Source organism: Thermobia domestica, chromosome 5 (assembly GCF_964235325.1).
Source record: "Thermobia domestica chromosome 5, izTheDome1.hap1.1, whole genome shotgun sequence".
NCBI classification, from domain to species: Eukaryota; Metazoa; Arthropoda; class Insecta; order Zygentoma; family Lepismatidae; genus Thermobia; species Thermobia domestica.
The window spans coordinates 235,477,529-235,494,424 of NC_137458.1; the positions used below are offsets into that span (position 1 = coordinate 235,477,529).

The 16,896-nt window shown below is 36.5% G+C and overlaps 1 protein-coding gene across 4 annotated transcripts in view; it reads left to right on the forward strand.

Moving 5' to 3' along the window:
- LOC145686459 (uncharacterized) overlaps positions 1 to 12,533 on the forward strand; it is a 201,606-nt gene extending 189,073 nt beyond the window's left edge. For all 4 annotated transcript variants that reach the window (XM_081759778.1, XM_081759781.1, XM_081759779.1 and 1 more), the window contains 2 exons: positions 1,899 to 2,203; positions 11,940 to 12,533. In XM_081759778.1, the coding sequence (XP_081615904.1) occupies positions 1,899 to 2,203; positions 11,940 to 12,172 (538 nt within the window). In that variant the 3' untranslated portion in view covers positions 12,173 to 12,533. The remainder of the gene's footprint in view (positions 1 to 1,898; positions 2,204 to 11,939) is intronic.
- The last annotated feature ends 4,363 nt before the right edge of the window (positions 12,534 to 16,896 follow it).

Below are 16,896 nucleotides of genomic sequence, written 5' to 3' on the forward strand. Positions count from 1 at the left end.
TAATCGATTGCTATTTCTTTCTTTCTTTCTTTATGTATGTATGTATGTATGTATGTATGTATTTTTGTAAGGGAATGACTCAAGGAAGGGTTCCGTCCTCCAGCTCCGGGGTCACATCGGTCTTTTAGATGAGTCTAGGATTTGGGAAGTAATGGCCCTAGCCTTCTAGAAGGTACCATCCCAGCCTTCGCCTGGTAGAAGTGAAGAAAACCAGGGAAATCCTAGTCAAACCAATGACAGCGTGCGGACGTACTACCACTAATGTAAGTTTGTGTTCTCTGAGCGACCAAAGTGATGATCACGTGTATTTGAGATCAACATGCGGTATTACTACTTACTTTCCAGGCGAAAGGTACCACAATTACCAGGATATACTATGGTCCACTGCTGCGTGCGTTGCGGGATTCTGTAAAATCTAAAAGCATAGCATGCTGACAAAAGGTGTCTGCCTCCTGGAAAACAACGAACCCGTTCATTGCTCGAATGTTGGCCAGACATTTGCACGACTCTGCGTATGAAATTCGTCATAGTTCGCGTTTTTCTTGCCAGCACACCACCTTCATTCCACCTTTTCTCAACCATGCAGTCATTTCCTAGGGTCAAGTACTTCTGCGATGTTGCCACGCTGCTTTCTAAGGTGCAGTAATGGATTTTGGACCACTACATTTTACTTTATGTTCGGACCTATAACACAGCAACAGTGCAAAGTTAAGAGCTGTACATTATTACATGACATACATAAGTACGCAGGATGACACTTGCAAAATTTCAGCACTCTACGATATGTAGAAGTGGGGCAGGGTAAAACTTTCTTGCGCACCTCTCGTTAGCCGGCAAATTTCAAAGAAATCAGACATGTGCAAATTACTCAGAAACTATTGATTTGCGACCCCTGGTTCCTGTAGTAAAAAATGTTCCAAAATACTTGTAGAACATTCCCTTGCAAATAATGCATCGAATTACCAGTCACCCTGTAATATATATATATATATATAGATATATAGAAGAAAATATAATGCAGTAGTAAGTTTAAACCAAGATATGCTATATTCTAGTCCACTTCCACTTTACTATGTTCCTTGATCCAGTTAATTTGCTTGAAATTACGTCAATTTCCCTCGCAATCTGCTACAAAAATATCTCGAAAGGATGGCTGCCAAGATATACTTAATCAAGCCTAATTTTGTTTTTTGTTTATATTTTTAGGGAACATTTTCATATATGCAATGCTTACTAATCATCCAACTATATCCAAAGAAGGAAGGAAAAATGTAATATTTGCGTAAAATCGTGAATTACAATATATGAGCAAAATTTTGTGCACACGAGTGTACGTTTGTGTTGAGACGTTCATTTTCAGTTTGGCACTCATATCATGGGAGGTGAAAGTGTGGTTGTGGAAGGACCAGATGAATTTAACACTGTTACGCAACGCTAGATGCCATCATGTAGAGTTTCATACGTTTTTGAGCTTCATTCATTATCAATATTTGTTTTCTTCGTATTTCTTCCTCTCCAATTTGGTTGGTTGTTTTGCAGCTTATCGTTCGTTTCAGCACCGAAGCTAAATGAGACGTGGACTTACAGTTTAATGTGAGATTCGAACCACTTGAGTTTCTACCGGGAGTCGAACGTGGGTCTTCTGTACTTAAGGTGCGTACGTTAACTATATAGCCACGGGGAAAGTACTTCCTCTCCCTGTTGTTGGAAGCGTAATGTGTTCGGCGATATTTATTTATTTTATTTTTTAATGTTGCGTTATACAGTTTCTCTATTTTCTGGTAAATTGTTTCATTTCCATGTCCGCAGCAAGATTCTTTTATTACAACTATATATGTTTTTTATTATTATTATTATTATTAATGACCTATTAATCCTATGTTGCTTATTTATTTCAGGACAAGTAAATTTTCAGGACCTGACATTTTCTCTTATGCGCTCCACTTGTGTCCAAAGCTATTAATAGCGCTCCTTCCACATACAAGATATTCTCATATTGACATCATCAACTGGTGCTGCAGAAGTGGTCGAGACTGTTTTAATTTCGGAAGTTGTCATGATGAAGTTAAGCAGTTCGTAAATAGTTTGAAATTTCTTCTACAGTTCGGAGCAACGGGTATTATTAGGCCTATGATTCTTGAAATGGTGAAAGGGCGTTATTATATACCGCAGAGGAGATGGAAAGACCTTATGTCAGTCCTGGGTATGATTTCTATTCTTAAATAATTATGATGTAAACCTTTGTCTTAGTTGTGATTTGCTGTTATATTGTTATTTCAAAACTGATTTTCATCTTCTTTCTTTCTTTTTATATATATATATATATATATATATATATATATATATATATAATATAGGGTGGTCCAAAACCAAATGCAAAAAATCAGCTTGTTCAAAATAATCCTCCACAAGGCACATTTTTCCTCTAGTCATAAGTTAGTTAGTTGCTAAATTTCAGCCCTATTGCTCAATATTTACAGATCGCTCCATTTTAAACATTTTTGCTCGTGCAGTATTACCAATGATCTAATGCTAGAATTTCGGGGTAGTACACGCTGGACCGTTTTCAAAGGTATACGCTGGAGCGTATGCGCACCCCCGTATATACTCGTTTATTCGTAAATTTAAGGTAAATATATACTGCCTTATAAAATATTAGTGGGTAATTAGTATACGCCACATTATATTCCTGTATACTGCAACATTATATGTGTCAAGACTAGTGTTGTAAAGGCTTGGAAAAAAACCGGAAAAATTGAAATTTTCGAATATTTTACTACATTATGCTTTTAAAATTAGAACTATTGGGTCGGCAACTAAGTTCCCGCCGTTTTTAGTGTCAGGCACCCATGCTCCACACTTCTGAACTTTGCCCATCGAGTGAAGATGCTTCTCTACAGTAGTGTGGGAGCAATCCATTGTCTCTGCCAGTTCCCTTGTTGTTTGACGCGGATTTTCATACGAAAGATGGTTCAATCGCTCTTCATCGAACTCAACTGGATGGCCAGGACGAGGGGCGTCTTTGAGGTAAAAGTTTCCTTTTTTGAACTTTGCATACCAATCACGGGCGTTTCTTTCAGCTATAGCACACACTCCATACACAGCACAAATGTTGCGAGTAGCTTCTGCGGCCTTAGAACCTTGATTAAAGGCAAAAAGAAGGAGGTGTCGAAAATGCTCATTCTTCTCAACTTGACATTCTATGTTAATGATCTGTAAATAACAAAAAATGTATCTTAGTAACAACGAAACATATATTTAAGTAGAACAATATATTCTCTTTCGAATGATGTACAACTTCGTGCCGAAAGTATTTAATGTCATACAGATATTTTCAATTTAAAAAACGGCGGGAACTTAGTTGCCAACCCAATATTTTATATTTACTAGTTTACAGTTAAGATCATTGAGTATTTATGTTTCTTGTATTAGAATAGGGAAATTTTGTGGCAACAAATATATTTGCACCACTCCTTTAAAGTTAGCACCGTAATAGAATAGAGTTATGGCTACAAAAGATACGAAAATATAATTCTAGTTAGATAATTAATATAGACGCATGTAAATTATCTTAAGTAATCTTATAAAGTTACCGTTTTATGGCAGGGAAGTGTTAAAATAACAGGGATATAATCATTTTAGTTAATACTAGTGCGTTAAAATCAAATATATATATTTTACGGAGATCCGTATCTTCCTTGTGCTGTGTAAATTTTTTGGAAATTTTGAATCTATTAGAAAAAAATCTTTTGTTCGGAAATATTGGCAAAATCGGAAAATATAATTTAAAAACTATTTCTTCGCCTGATGGTAATCTTATTTGCTGTAACATGTCTGCAGCATATAAATATTTCGCTAGCAGGAAAAATACTTAAATCAACGGCTTTTAATTTTACTTTTTAGTTTTTTTATTTGCGATAAAATAAATCCCTTTTTCTTTGTATATATTTTCGAATACCCGTTCTTCGCACGGGGAGAATACGTTTCATTTTGCGTATAAAGAGCACCAAATCAGTCACCAATGAACTTAGGGACCCCAAAAACTATGAATTTTACACTAGTATCAGTCATTCTCAATTACTTGTACATGTCACCCTCCCCCTTTAGGAATACTAATGGAGACTAAATTTGGATTTAAATTTTATCGCAAATGTCACTGTTCATCTCAGCCACCCCGAAAACTATGGATTCGATATTAATATCGGCCATTTTCGATCATTTTTATATATCCACCCCTTCTCCCACTCACAAGTTGCGGCGCTGAATTTGGATTTAAACGGCATCGGAAGTGTTAATGTTCATCACAGCAATCCCAAAAACTATGGATTCGACACTAATATCGGTTATTTTCGATCATTTGTATATATCTTTCTCCCCCAGGTCACGGCGCTGAATTTGGATTTAAGCGGCATTAGAAGTGTAACTGTTCATGCCAGCGACCAGAAAAACCATGGATTCGACACTAATATCAGTCATTTTCGATATTTTTTATATATCACTTCTTCCTCCTTCTTAAAGTTTCGGCGTTGAATTTGGACTTAAACTGGATCGGAAATGTCACTGTTCATCTCAACGACCCTGAAAGCTATGGATTCACAGTAATATCGATCATGTTGCACCATTTTTTTGTACTTTCCCCTCCCCCAATTTGGAGGGATAAATTTGGATCTAAACGACATCGGAAGTGTTACTGTTCATCTCAGCAACCTCGAAAACTATGGATTTGACACTAATGTTGGTAATTTTCGATTATTTTATATATCTCCCCTCCCTTTCCTTCAAGTTGCAGTGTTGAATTTGAATTTAAACTTCATCGGAAATATCACTGTTTATCTCAGCAACGCCGAAAACTATGCGTTCGACGCAAAGATCTGTTCCACACTTCCTTCCTCCAAGTTGCACCTTCAAAGTGAAATGGTAAAATATATATACCAGGCTCGAACCTCATCTATGTTGAAAATTTTTATCGAGATCAGTCTGGTGGTTCAAGATTTGTTAAATTACAAATATAGTGTCCTTCATTTTTATATATTGTATATAGATAATTTGTCGCCCTAGAAAACAGGTATTTGTTTACAAACAAAATTTTGTACATAAAGTTTATATTAAAGTTTGTATTTGGATATTAAAAAATAGTAATTATATGTTTTAGTGCATGAGTATTAGTGAAATTTGCCTACTGCTGTCTCTTTTAAGAAGTAATTTGGTTAACATTAACAAAATTTCACCAATCAAAGATCACATTAAGAACTCAGTTTCATTAAAGAGCCCTATTTGTTGCAACAGAAACGCTTCATGGTGGTAGATGTGTATGGAATTGTAAAAGTTCTGTAATTAATGCACAACCAGAAGTAAACGACTAAAAGGCACATAAAGGAAATGAGTGCAGACTATTAATTTTTATGAATAACTACTACAGTTTTATTTTCGAATGCTTCTTTTTTTTTTAAATATTCACAATATTGAAATTTCTCAACATAACATTTTTCACGCGTTCGAAAAAAAAAACAACGGTTCCATTACTAGTAAAACTAATCTAATACAAAGATTTTTGTTATTTTCCCAATTTTTCCAAAATTTCCGGAAAGAAACCGGAAAAAACGGCTTTTTACCAGCAGGTTCAAAATTTCCGGAAATTTTACAACACTAGTCAAGACTACAATGTAATTTAACACAGTAGCTGTGCTAATAGCTGGATAGATATATGATCGTAGCTATCAACGTGGATGGATCGAAAAGCAGTGCTGATCGTATAGGTATTATTGTAACAGAGAGTGGTAAAGAAAAATTTCTGGCAATTTTTAAAATGGAGAGAGCAACAGGAGAGAAACAGGCAGAGGCTTGTGTTGAAGTATTTCAGAAATGAAATATTACGTCACGTATTAGAGGTCTCGTATTTGATACAACAGCCAACAATACAGGTCTACATAAAGGGGCATGCATTAGAATTGAAGATGATTTAGGAACTGAATTGGTGTGGTTTGTATGCCATCATCATGTTGCAGTGGTAGTACTGTCTACTGTCTTCAAATACTTCTTTGGTCCAACAGAAGGTCCATCAACAGCATTGTTCAAACTATTTCACAGTGGTCACTAATAAATCAGGATGATTTCGCAAAGGCAACTGACAACCCATTTGAGATCCAGTGATGCGCAGACTGCGTTATGAGATGTTAAAGTATTTACCATCTGTATTCATTGCGTGTTCCTACCTTTCGCCTCCGCCAAGTGAACTTTGTGGTGGACAAACACCGTGTGCGTGAGTTTCCTCAGGGTTCTCTCGTTTCCTCCGACTTTCTTCATTCCACCATTTCATTCATTTATCATCATCACCGTCTCCTTTAGCCTAGCCGGCATAAGCGTGGGACGTAAAACTCTGAAAGATTTCATTTCATTTTCCTACCCCTCGCCAGATGAGTACAGAGCGCGAGAGATAGCATGAACTCGGAGAAGCGGGAGGTATGAAGAACGCTGTCTTGCGAGGGTGAAAGTGGAGAGAGAGGGAATATTTTTGGTATTGTTTCTAACGCATGCTGATACTAACATTAAACGTAAGTAAAAACAATGGATAATAACTAAATGCAGGGACGTACGCAGGGGGTGGGTCTTGGGGGTCCCCCCCCCCGAATTTTCGATTTTTGTGTAAATTTAGCATAATTTTAGGAATTTTAATATAAAATAACCTCATATTGAGTTTGGACCCCTCCCGAAATAAATTCCTGCTTACGCTACTGACTAAATGTAACTTATATATATTATGATAGGCTTACCTGTAGCTTCAGGTACTTATAAAGGCTCAATACTGTCCATACAATCCATCTCATCATCTTCGTCTTCTGTCTCGTCGTCACTTTCTTCTAAGGAGTCACTGTTACTGTCACTGCCCTCAGCCAAGTTTATCGTAATGTTTTCAGTAAGAATGTCTAACTAAGGTTCCATTTGTAAATATGCTTGTTCACATCTTCGTACTTTATCACACCTTGCCTTCCACTCTTCCGCTGTTATCATTGTAAACTTCTCTGCGGCGAGTTTCATCGCATAGTTAAAGGAAAAAGTGGTATTTCTTACTGCTACATATTCTTTGACTGCAGCCCAAATCAACTCTATCGGGTTTAGATCAGGATGATAGGAGGCAAACGAAGAACTTAATGTCCATATTCAGCAAGGAGCGAATCTACTTTAAATGTCCGAAAACGAGCTTTATTGGCTTTGATTAAATTATAAAGTTCTGATTTGTACACAGTTTCTCTAAAAGGAATATTGTCTTACAAGCCAATCGATCATTACATCTTTACGGGGTGATGATGTCGGTGAAGGATCTAAATAGACATTGTGATATGGTGCATTATCTATCACAAAAACTGAATTACTTGGCATGTTAGGAATTAGCCGCGACTTCAACCACGTTTCACAGTTTTCATAATACATGTCATCGTGATAATCGCCAGATTTCGTTCCAGATTTGAACATGACTAGCGTGTCTGGAATAAAACCGTTTTCTCTGCCAGCATGCATGATTATTACGCGTTGTCTTTTAGAAATTGGCGTGAGTAAACCTGTATTATTCTTATCGCTCCACGCGTATTGTTTTGTGTGCGATGAATGCAAGTATGTCTCATCCATGTAAATTATGGGGCAGTTCTGCCTTCTGTAATGATCTATACCTCGCAAATAAGCCAATATCTTTGACCGAAATTCATCTTTTTCAATAAGTAGTCGTCTGTTGTTTTCAGCTTTAATTCATCTAAATTCTAAGGAACGGATTATTTTCCGTAAAGACGCAAGTGCTTCTATTAAAATTAATCTTTTCTCGAAGTACTCGCAACAGTGATATTACAGAAGATCGTTGACCGTGAACAATATGAAATTCATTAATTGTACGACGAATAACGCATTTGTCAAAATCATCCGGCGAGATTTTTGTTCTTCGTTGTACCCGTTTTTTATTCGGAATGGAAAAGCTCGTTCCCATGATGATGTTTTTTTTCCCGCTCACTCAATACACGTTTTAGTGTATTTACTGAAACACCGGTTGCTTCAGATACTCTCATTTGCACTTGCTTTACGTTAATTGGATTTCCACAGTCAGCTTCTCTCTTCATAAAATCATAAACATTAACCAAAATCTCTCTGCTTTGGTTGTGAATCACTTTCGTTCTTCCAAGTTTCCCACTCTTCTTACCCTCCATTATGATTTAGAAAAGCAACACACAACACAGACTAAAACAGCACAGAATTATACACAAAGAACCACACTTCACTGAACACAAGAACACTGTGTCCAGTTCGGCTTCTTCATTTGCCTCTCAAGACGCCCCCATCTGTGTCATAAATAACCACCCCGGGAGGGAGGGTACCAATAGGACCACTTTGTTTTACTAGCAAAAGTAACAAACTTTCCTGTATGAGGGGGGAAGGAGTTGACAAGTCTGTAGCTACGATTTCCCTAAGGCTATGACATGAGCCGTGGTCCGCAGAATGAATGGATTACAAATATAGGTCGTGTTATGTGCTGTAATTTTTACTTACTTTAGCTTACTTTACGATCATCATGCATTTAAAAAAAAAAAAAAAGAAAGAAAAAAACCAACAATATACGAGTAAGGAAACATTTAACACGCCGAGTGCATTTTTGCATGTTATTAAATAAATAGGCTACTTTATTGTTCAGATGTTTCTAAATGAAGGTGAGAAAAGAAATGCTGCAGATTGATTCAAAGTGTGTTTGTCATTCCTTTCCAGAAACACTTAAAGTCGCCAAATTCTAGGTCACCATTGTGGCAGTTAGCAACACTACTAAGATTGCCTGTTCCCTTCAAGTGTGTTGGTTGCGGATTTTCAAGATCATAGCTCATGCTATCCTTCGCGCCCTACATGTCCAGGATGACTACTGAATCTGCCCTCATCTGAAAAGAGAATGCAATCCTATTCCTCTCCGGCCCAGTCCTGATGCTCTTGATACCATCGCAAACAGTGATGTATGGATGTCAACGATACATAATGTACTTGTCGTCGGACAAAGAGACCGCTCTTGCGCAGTCGATGTACCTCTGTAAAGCGTTTGATGAACGCCTTGCAGTCCTATTAAATGTGTTTGCAGTGGCATTTGCTGTTTGACGTCAATCCTTTGTTGCCCATTGCACAATGTAGGAGTCATCCGCTGCTGTAGTTGACGTGGTCGAGCACCACGTATCCTACGCAAAGCATTGCTTGTGGCTCGGAATGCTCCTCATCTTGCTCCCTGTAAAAGAATGATGTAGGCAATACCAATACTACACTCGTCATACGTCGTCGTTCTTCAAGTTTACCGATAATTCTTCCCCGTGTGAATTCATCCAAATGTTGCTTCCAGATAATATTTCAAGTAACACCACACAATTCTCTTAACAGCTCTCTGATTGACATCCACTGTCTCGCCCCTTTCATTCAATTGCTTCGTGTCGGGAAAGCAGATACATTCGGCGGTACGGTCGCGGCAACATCTTGCTCCCTGTGCACGTGGAAGGCCTCTGGCAGCATGCCGTAGGGCTTTGATCGGGAAGCAATTATTGAACTTCTTTTTTCTACATCCGATGACGGGGTAGGACATACCAGACGCCGCTCGTTCAATTGGGTGATGCGTGATCAGCGCATCAGTTTTCAGGCGCTATTTTCCTTTCTGAACAGAAGTTCGATAATCGTTAATTTATGTATCTGCCCAGTTGTCTCATTATGCTTGGTCAACAAAATGTTACTGCTCCCATCGCAAGTAGAATGTAGAACAAGGCACACCTAAGTTGCGCGCATTACGAACTCGGATAAGTGGGAGCTCAATAATATTTGTTTTGAAAACTTGCACATTCACTTTGTTTTTAAATGCTTTCGCATCCGCATACGGCAAAATTTGATACATATGCTAACCAGAAATAGAGATGGAGATTAGTGTATTACTTCTTTCTCCGTCTTTTCCCACTTGTATTTTCTTTAGGATTTTCCACTTATTCCCATTGCTTGGGTTTGAAATTTGCCAAGAATAACAAGATTAATTTATCCTACCCCTACGATTTAAGAAAAATGTTTTACGATAATTTTATTTAAAAAATTATTTGATTTTAACACAATATGATGTATGTCTTCTCTGAAATGTTCCCACAATCTTCATTACTTAAGATTAAAACTGTGTATTCGCTACCTATTCGTACTGCTTCTATAGTATTCTTGGCATGGACGCAGTGTCACAAGAGATTTTAGGGCTTGTGCCGTTTAGGATTTGTGTAACAGTTGATTTTTAGATTTTGTGCCGTTTAAGGTTAGTGCCGCATCCCCAGTTTAAAGCAACTTTTAGGGTGAAGCATTTTGACAGTCTGTTAGAACATCGCGTTATGACTTTGTAAGTCCAGAAGTCTCAGTAAAGTGTATCTTCGTAGGTTTCCACTGCGAATGCTCCTTAACACCGGTGATTCTTAATAAAACGTCCTGAATAATCATAATAATTTATATTATAATGATGAACAAATATGAAATAGACCAAGTATTAATATCAAACAGCTAGAATTAGTCGCAATAACAAACATCATTAACATCAAACATTGCAATAGAATCATTACACCAGGCCAATTAGGTTTGAAAATAAGACACTACAACAGACACTTTACCCTGTAACAAGAGAGTTCACTCAATCATGTTTGGTGCAGCTGGTAGCTAGTGACTCTAGTCGAGTGATTTGACATATTCGGCTGCTGATCGCGTGGAACTGTTAGACGTTGGTTTGAGTGCCTCTAAAGTGAATCGGAACTTTTTAACTGTCCTTAAAGATCCTGTTTCCCGGTCCCTGTCAGCTTCGATTAACTTGAATTTGGATGAGAGATGAGTTAAGTGACAATACAGCAAACAGAGTCCCTTTATAGACAAACTTGTAAAATTGAAGAAACAAAAGAAGAAAAAAAGAATTTTTTTTATTCTTCTTCTTGTTTAACTCATTTTATAGAATATGCTGAAAATTTCGAACCAACAGCATTTCACAACAATTAAAGAAAGAAGTATAATTTAAATATCTTTTGTTAAACATGAAAAGATCCTACTCGTACTAATCCAACAATTATGTAGACTACTGATAATTTATATGCAACTATGTACTCACGCAATTTACATTTCCGAGATCTTAGTTTTGGTGATCAAGTGTATACAACATTGCGCAGTGAAAATCCTAACTGTTGTACTGGGTATTACTGCTACTTTTCTGATGTTCTGCGTCATATTTGTCACTATATTGTTGATCGGTGGATTAGTTAATTGGAGTTTAAGATCCCTTTTCAGTACCAAATTTATGCGACTACACTGTAAAGCCTGGACACATTCAAACTGAGCGCTACGATCTTTCAGTTCTTCCCAGTAGAGGCGCTAGCAGTGATTGCTAGATGAGAAAGTGAGCGTCTGGTAGTGAAAAGACGAAATAGTCCGAGAAGGGGGAGGGAACAGTAACCTTAAGTGATTTTCTCGCCTATTACTTGTGGGGGAAGAGAATTCGAACGACACGGAACTCCAAGCTTCGACTTGTAAGAACGATTTACATATATTAGAATATTGGACGAAACAGCGTTATTCGCTACCTGTACGCGCTGATTCTTTTATATTTTGAACACAGATGCAGTGTTCTTGGCACGAGAGTTTTAGACTTAAATATGTTTTCAAATATTGGCTTGTTGTCTTTTAGAATGTCTACTCTTCTTCACTTAAAAATAAACGGCGATTAATAAATTTGAGAACTTCTCGATGTTGATCAACCTTAGGTCTTCTGGGGTTTCGGACTTGCTCGGTTTAGGGTTTGTTCATGTCAGATATACAATGGGGACATTAAAACTTCTGATGCGACTCTCTATAAGGTTTTACTAAGAATTAGTGTTTTAATAATGTGTAGTATCAGTCAGATTATTTAACTTATGTTGTATGTCCTTTGACAGGGGAGCCAAGCAGTTTGCAGGATTTATGTAGAATAGAAATTAGGCGATGGATAAAGAAGACAGTGACAGAAGGAGTGTCTCTGGAAGAAGCTGTGAAGAGATTAAAATTACCTGAACCAGTGAATAAGTTTCTTTTATATAAACAACGTTATTCGTATATACCTCCACATGTAGAAGTTAATGAGTTCAGGGACTTTTCGAGCAATTGGTGGTATGATTATGATTCTGAATGATTGAAGGGATCACCTAGGTGATCCAAATTATTGTGATATTAGACATTTTCTTGGTTGTACTGGTCATTCCAGTGGTATAGTTTACAGAGTGGAGACTAAATATTACGGGAATACAGAAGAAATAAAAACAAGTAAAGGAAGGAGACAGGATTATAATTTGATATGTATGCTGGAGTCCTGATTGTTGTAAGCTGTTTGTTATGGACCTGTGATAATAATAATTCATCTTGCAGTAACATTTTTTAAGTCTAAAGTAAATTATATGTCACAACACAGCAGTTTATAATTGTAACACAATTGTCAACAAACATGTAAAAGAAAATATATATTTTTATCAGAAATAAATAATAATAAAAGAACACGTTCAGGATCTTGAGATTTGCAGTATTTAATCCAGTTGAGTATAATCTATTGCATTGTGTTTCTGATGTGTGAAGATGAATCAATATTAGATGGTTTTCTCGATACTCCATACGAATTGCCGTTAAAGTTATTACTAAGTTAAAACCATGAAGATGTCAAAATCGGGAGGAAATTTTGTTGAAACATACATTAGAGAATATTCTGTTTTTACATACGCAATAAAAACGTCTCGTCGTCAGCAATGACTTCGAGCGTAGTGCATGCAAACGCTTCTCGTTTTGGTCGGTCATCAGGCTTGAGTTCGTGTACAAGTGCAGTCAATGGTAAAGCACTTTGTGAATTGTCGAACGTTTCATATCAAGTTCTCTCACTGCTTGTCTCACCAACTTCTGTGGACTCCTTTCAAATGACACCCGCACATTTTCTACAACCTGATCATTGATTCTGTCTTTACCACCATCGTGTTCTTCCATAACATTGCCGGTCACCAAAAACTGATCACACCATTTCTTTATAGTCTTGTATGACGGAGGATCCTTGTACACCCGACGAAAGTTTCGTTGCAGTTGAATAACTGAATTTGTTTCAGCATACAACTACACCACTGTACACGCGCCTTTACAGTCTCCATTTTCAAACAATCGATTGTTGCAACGCTACTACGGCTATTGCGCGCACTAAAACACTACGATATAAACTTTGTGATTTGCTGCTTCTGCTCCTTCACGAATGACAGCTGTGCAATCTGAAATGAATAAGTGGACACTGTACTTAGCAAACGTGTGTCGTTCGTAACTAATAGTTTAATTTGTCAACTTTAGATGAAGGACTCGTAACGGAGTGATATCGAATGAAACTGCAGACTTGAGTTCGAATCCCGAAGTATCAGTTTCCTTCATCACTTATTATTTAGGTAGTTATTATTGTAATTCTATTATTATTATTATTATTATTATTATTATTATTATTATTATTATTATTATTATTATTATTGTTGTTATTAACAATTATTCCATCCCTCAACATTTGACAGATTCAAATTGTTTTACATTAGTTATTGTGACGGAAAATAAAACGCGACTTCTGCGAAAATTTTATTCATACGTTGCAACAGCTGTAACTCTCCAGTTATTCGCGGCAAACACAGCTATTTGACTAAAATACTTTACACTAAAATCAAAACTGTAGGAATCACAAGGAGGCGGAGAAATGCTCCCCCTACTGAAGGAAAATGTAACTCTTTATATTTTCTGAGAATATGGTAAGCTTTTAGGTAGTTATTCCCTCCTCCTAGTGTATAGAAAATATTTTTTTTAAAAAAAGTATGGTTCTTAGTTAATATAGATAATAATAAAATGTTGAAACGATATGTTGTATTTTTGTGTTCTATTATTGCCTAATGATATATAAGCTCTAAAATACGCACGTGCTAGTGTGCTGGTGCAGTTGTCGCAGGAAGTTATGTCAATAAGAGTAATGAAAGAATTTTGGAAGGGCGAATTCTGAAATTGAGTGTCCATTAACAACCAAGTGGATGTCAATTGCTTATAATTTGTCGTTCAAAGTGCAATGAAAACAACATATTTGTCAGCTCAATGGAAATGGAGAAGAGAGTGCAGAGGCATACACCGCCTCAATCCAAAATATAAGTTTTTTTTTTTTTTTTTTTTTTTTTTTTTTTTTTTTTTTTTTTTTTTTTTTTAGTATTATTTCAATTACAGGCCACCAAGAATATTATTTGTTTAATAACCTAGACCAATAATAATTGCTCTTAGTTTATTGTTACTGCAATCTACTTAACTCGTCAACACCCATAAGTAAATAAAAGTGATTTTTTCTTGCACTTTTTCTTGCACTAGTACATGTTTTAAGTGGTTTGGGCTTACTGATTGTAAAATATGTCTTATTCAGTTCAAATACTACTAATAATATGGGAGTGTCATCCCTAGGTGATACTGAACATTATAAGAACAATTTCAGAGGATATCTTTCTCAAAAGATATATATTTTGACATCGGAACATTTTAACAAATTAACAGTTGTGTTTCCATGTAGGCCAAAGAGATCATATATAGTACCTCACAATACACATTACAAACTACTATATTATTGTCATGCTATTTTACAATAATTATGTCTTGTGTTGTCTTGTAGGAAAAGCATCCCCTTTTCTCTTTTTTCAGAGACTTTGAATTTTTTACCGGACAGTTTTGCAAACGATATTCTTTGATTGTTCGTGTACTTCCAAATCCTTTTGCAGTAAGTAGTAACAATAATGGAAGCGTTATAAAATAATTGTCAAAGTAGATTGTATGGGACCAGTGATTCTGGTAAACGTCTTATCATTTCCAAAACTACAGACGGACCTAAACCAATTTCATCCTGCTGACGAAGTTGTGAATATTTAGCTCATTGGTATGGCTCGAATGAAATCAAATATCCAATACGAGTACCGACCATATCTTATAACCGAATCGCCACGGTTTTCCATGGATATGCTGTTTAGCTCCGTGATGTCCATAGTAAGGCACAATTGTCTCATCCACAGAGACGCGACTGTATGATACGTTTTCAAAATTACACAAAAAGGTTTGGTTTAGTAGCGTAAAACACTGTCTTAGTTTAGCATATCGGACGTCCGGTGGTAAGTTCATGTTGTCACAGACGTGCAAGTACTTCTTTATTTCAAGGAATCTATTTCTTCGTATGCTGCTAGCTACCATTTTATTGTGTGTGTCTAGTCGTATTTCCCAGAACATGCCTATATTTTTGGAGCTAAGTATCCTGATAGTAGGAGAATTGCAATGATAACTTTTATTTCTGAAGTTGTAACGTTTAACATATGGTTTCTTTTCATAGCATACAAATTAGATATGTCTGCAATAAAATGTGCAATATCGTCCGAAATCATTAGTTCAAAGAACTGTACTGCCCCCTCACACATATTGTTCAAGATCTGTCACTGCTTAACATGTGTAGCTCTTGCAAGAGAGAATATAAATGTGCTTGAAAATAGTCGCTCCGGCAAAATGCAGTATCATTACAAATGTAATTTTGGAAGCCAAAACCATAACTAATGAACACAAATTGGCATTGTAATACATTATGTATGTTTCTATATTAGATATACGAGATTTAAGATATGTGCGTATTTTTTAGACGACATGATAACCTCTTACGTGCGCACAAGTGCGAACTTCTGCATCCCAATGACATATAGATGGAAATTATTATTTACCGATCATTCACCAAAGGGTCCTAGTGAACCACAGTAGCACACAAAAAAGTTTCGTAGTCGACGTATTGTACGGTTAAACAGATGCCTTTAAGTGTCACCTGTAGGTGACACTGGGGGTCGACGGGTTAATATCCTTGTGCTCAAGTAATCAAATGACTATTGGCTAACGATTGATTTTTGGTTGTGATCATTTTTCAACGGTCGACTATACGTTAATGATGCCCGCTTTGCGTTATAAGTTTTCAACCAACCAATGTTCACAGAAAAATCAACCAACTTGACAACCATTTTTCAACGCTGGGCAAGCGGTTATATTAAGTGTATTTCATCATAAAGCTACTGCTGCATAGAGGCGTATAGGTGCACCAGATCTGGAACCTCAAATTTCGTAACGTTTTTAAATAATATACGTGTGTTTATCTACACAAACTCACTGGAGGTCACGCAATCCGTGACTCTTTAATCCTTGATAGTCTACACACACACACAAATAACCAGTAGCTTTGGTTACATTGGTAATTTTGAATACACTTTTTTTTTCTTTATCGCTTACATACGTAAATAACTAACTGATCACACACGTATGAAAGATTAAGCTTAATCTATATATTAATAGCGGTGTCTCTGAACAAAAAACTTCAGGCCTAGAAGTGTATTTAGCTATTCACTTTGATGATAGAACTTTGGGGAGAGGGAAATTATAAAAAAATAAATAAAACTTAATAACACTTCAACTAAACGACCAATCTCGATCAAATTTTCAGCATAGATGATGTTTGTGCCCGGGATGGATTTTACCATTTCACTTTGACGGAACAACGTAGGGTTTGGGGAGGAGGGGAAGATATGCAAAAATCAATAATAAATATAAAAATAAAAGTGACCATGTTCGGGAGTTAATAACTCTTGAACCACCCGATCGATCTCAATCAAATTTTCAACATAGATGAAGTTCGAACCTGGGAGCTTTTTATTATTTTATTTTGATGGTAGATCTTAAGAGAGGGGAGGGGAAGAGGGTAAATGTATGAAAATGAATAAGACTTAATAACTTAACCCGATCGATCTTGATCAAACTTACAACATAGATGAGGTTCGGACCTGGGATGTTTTCATTATTTTA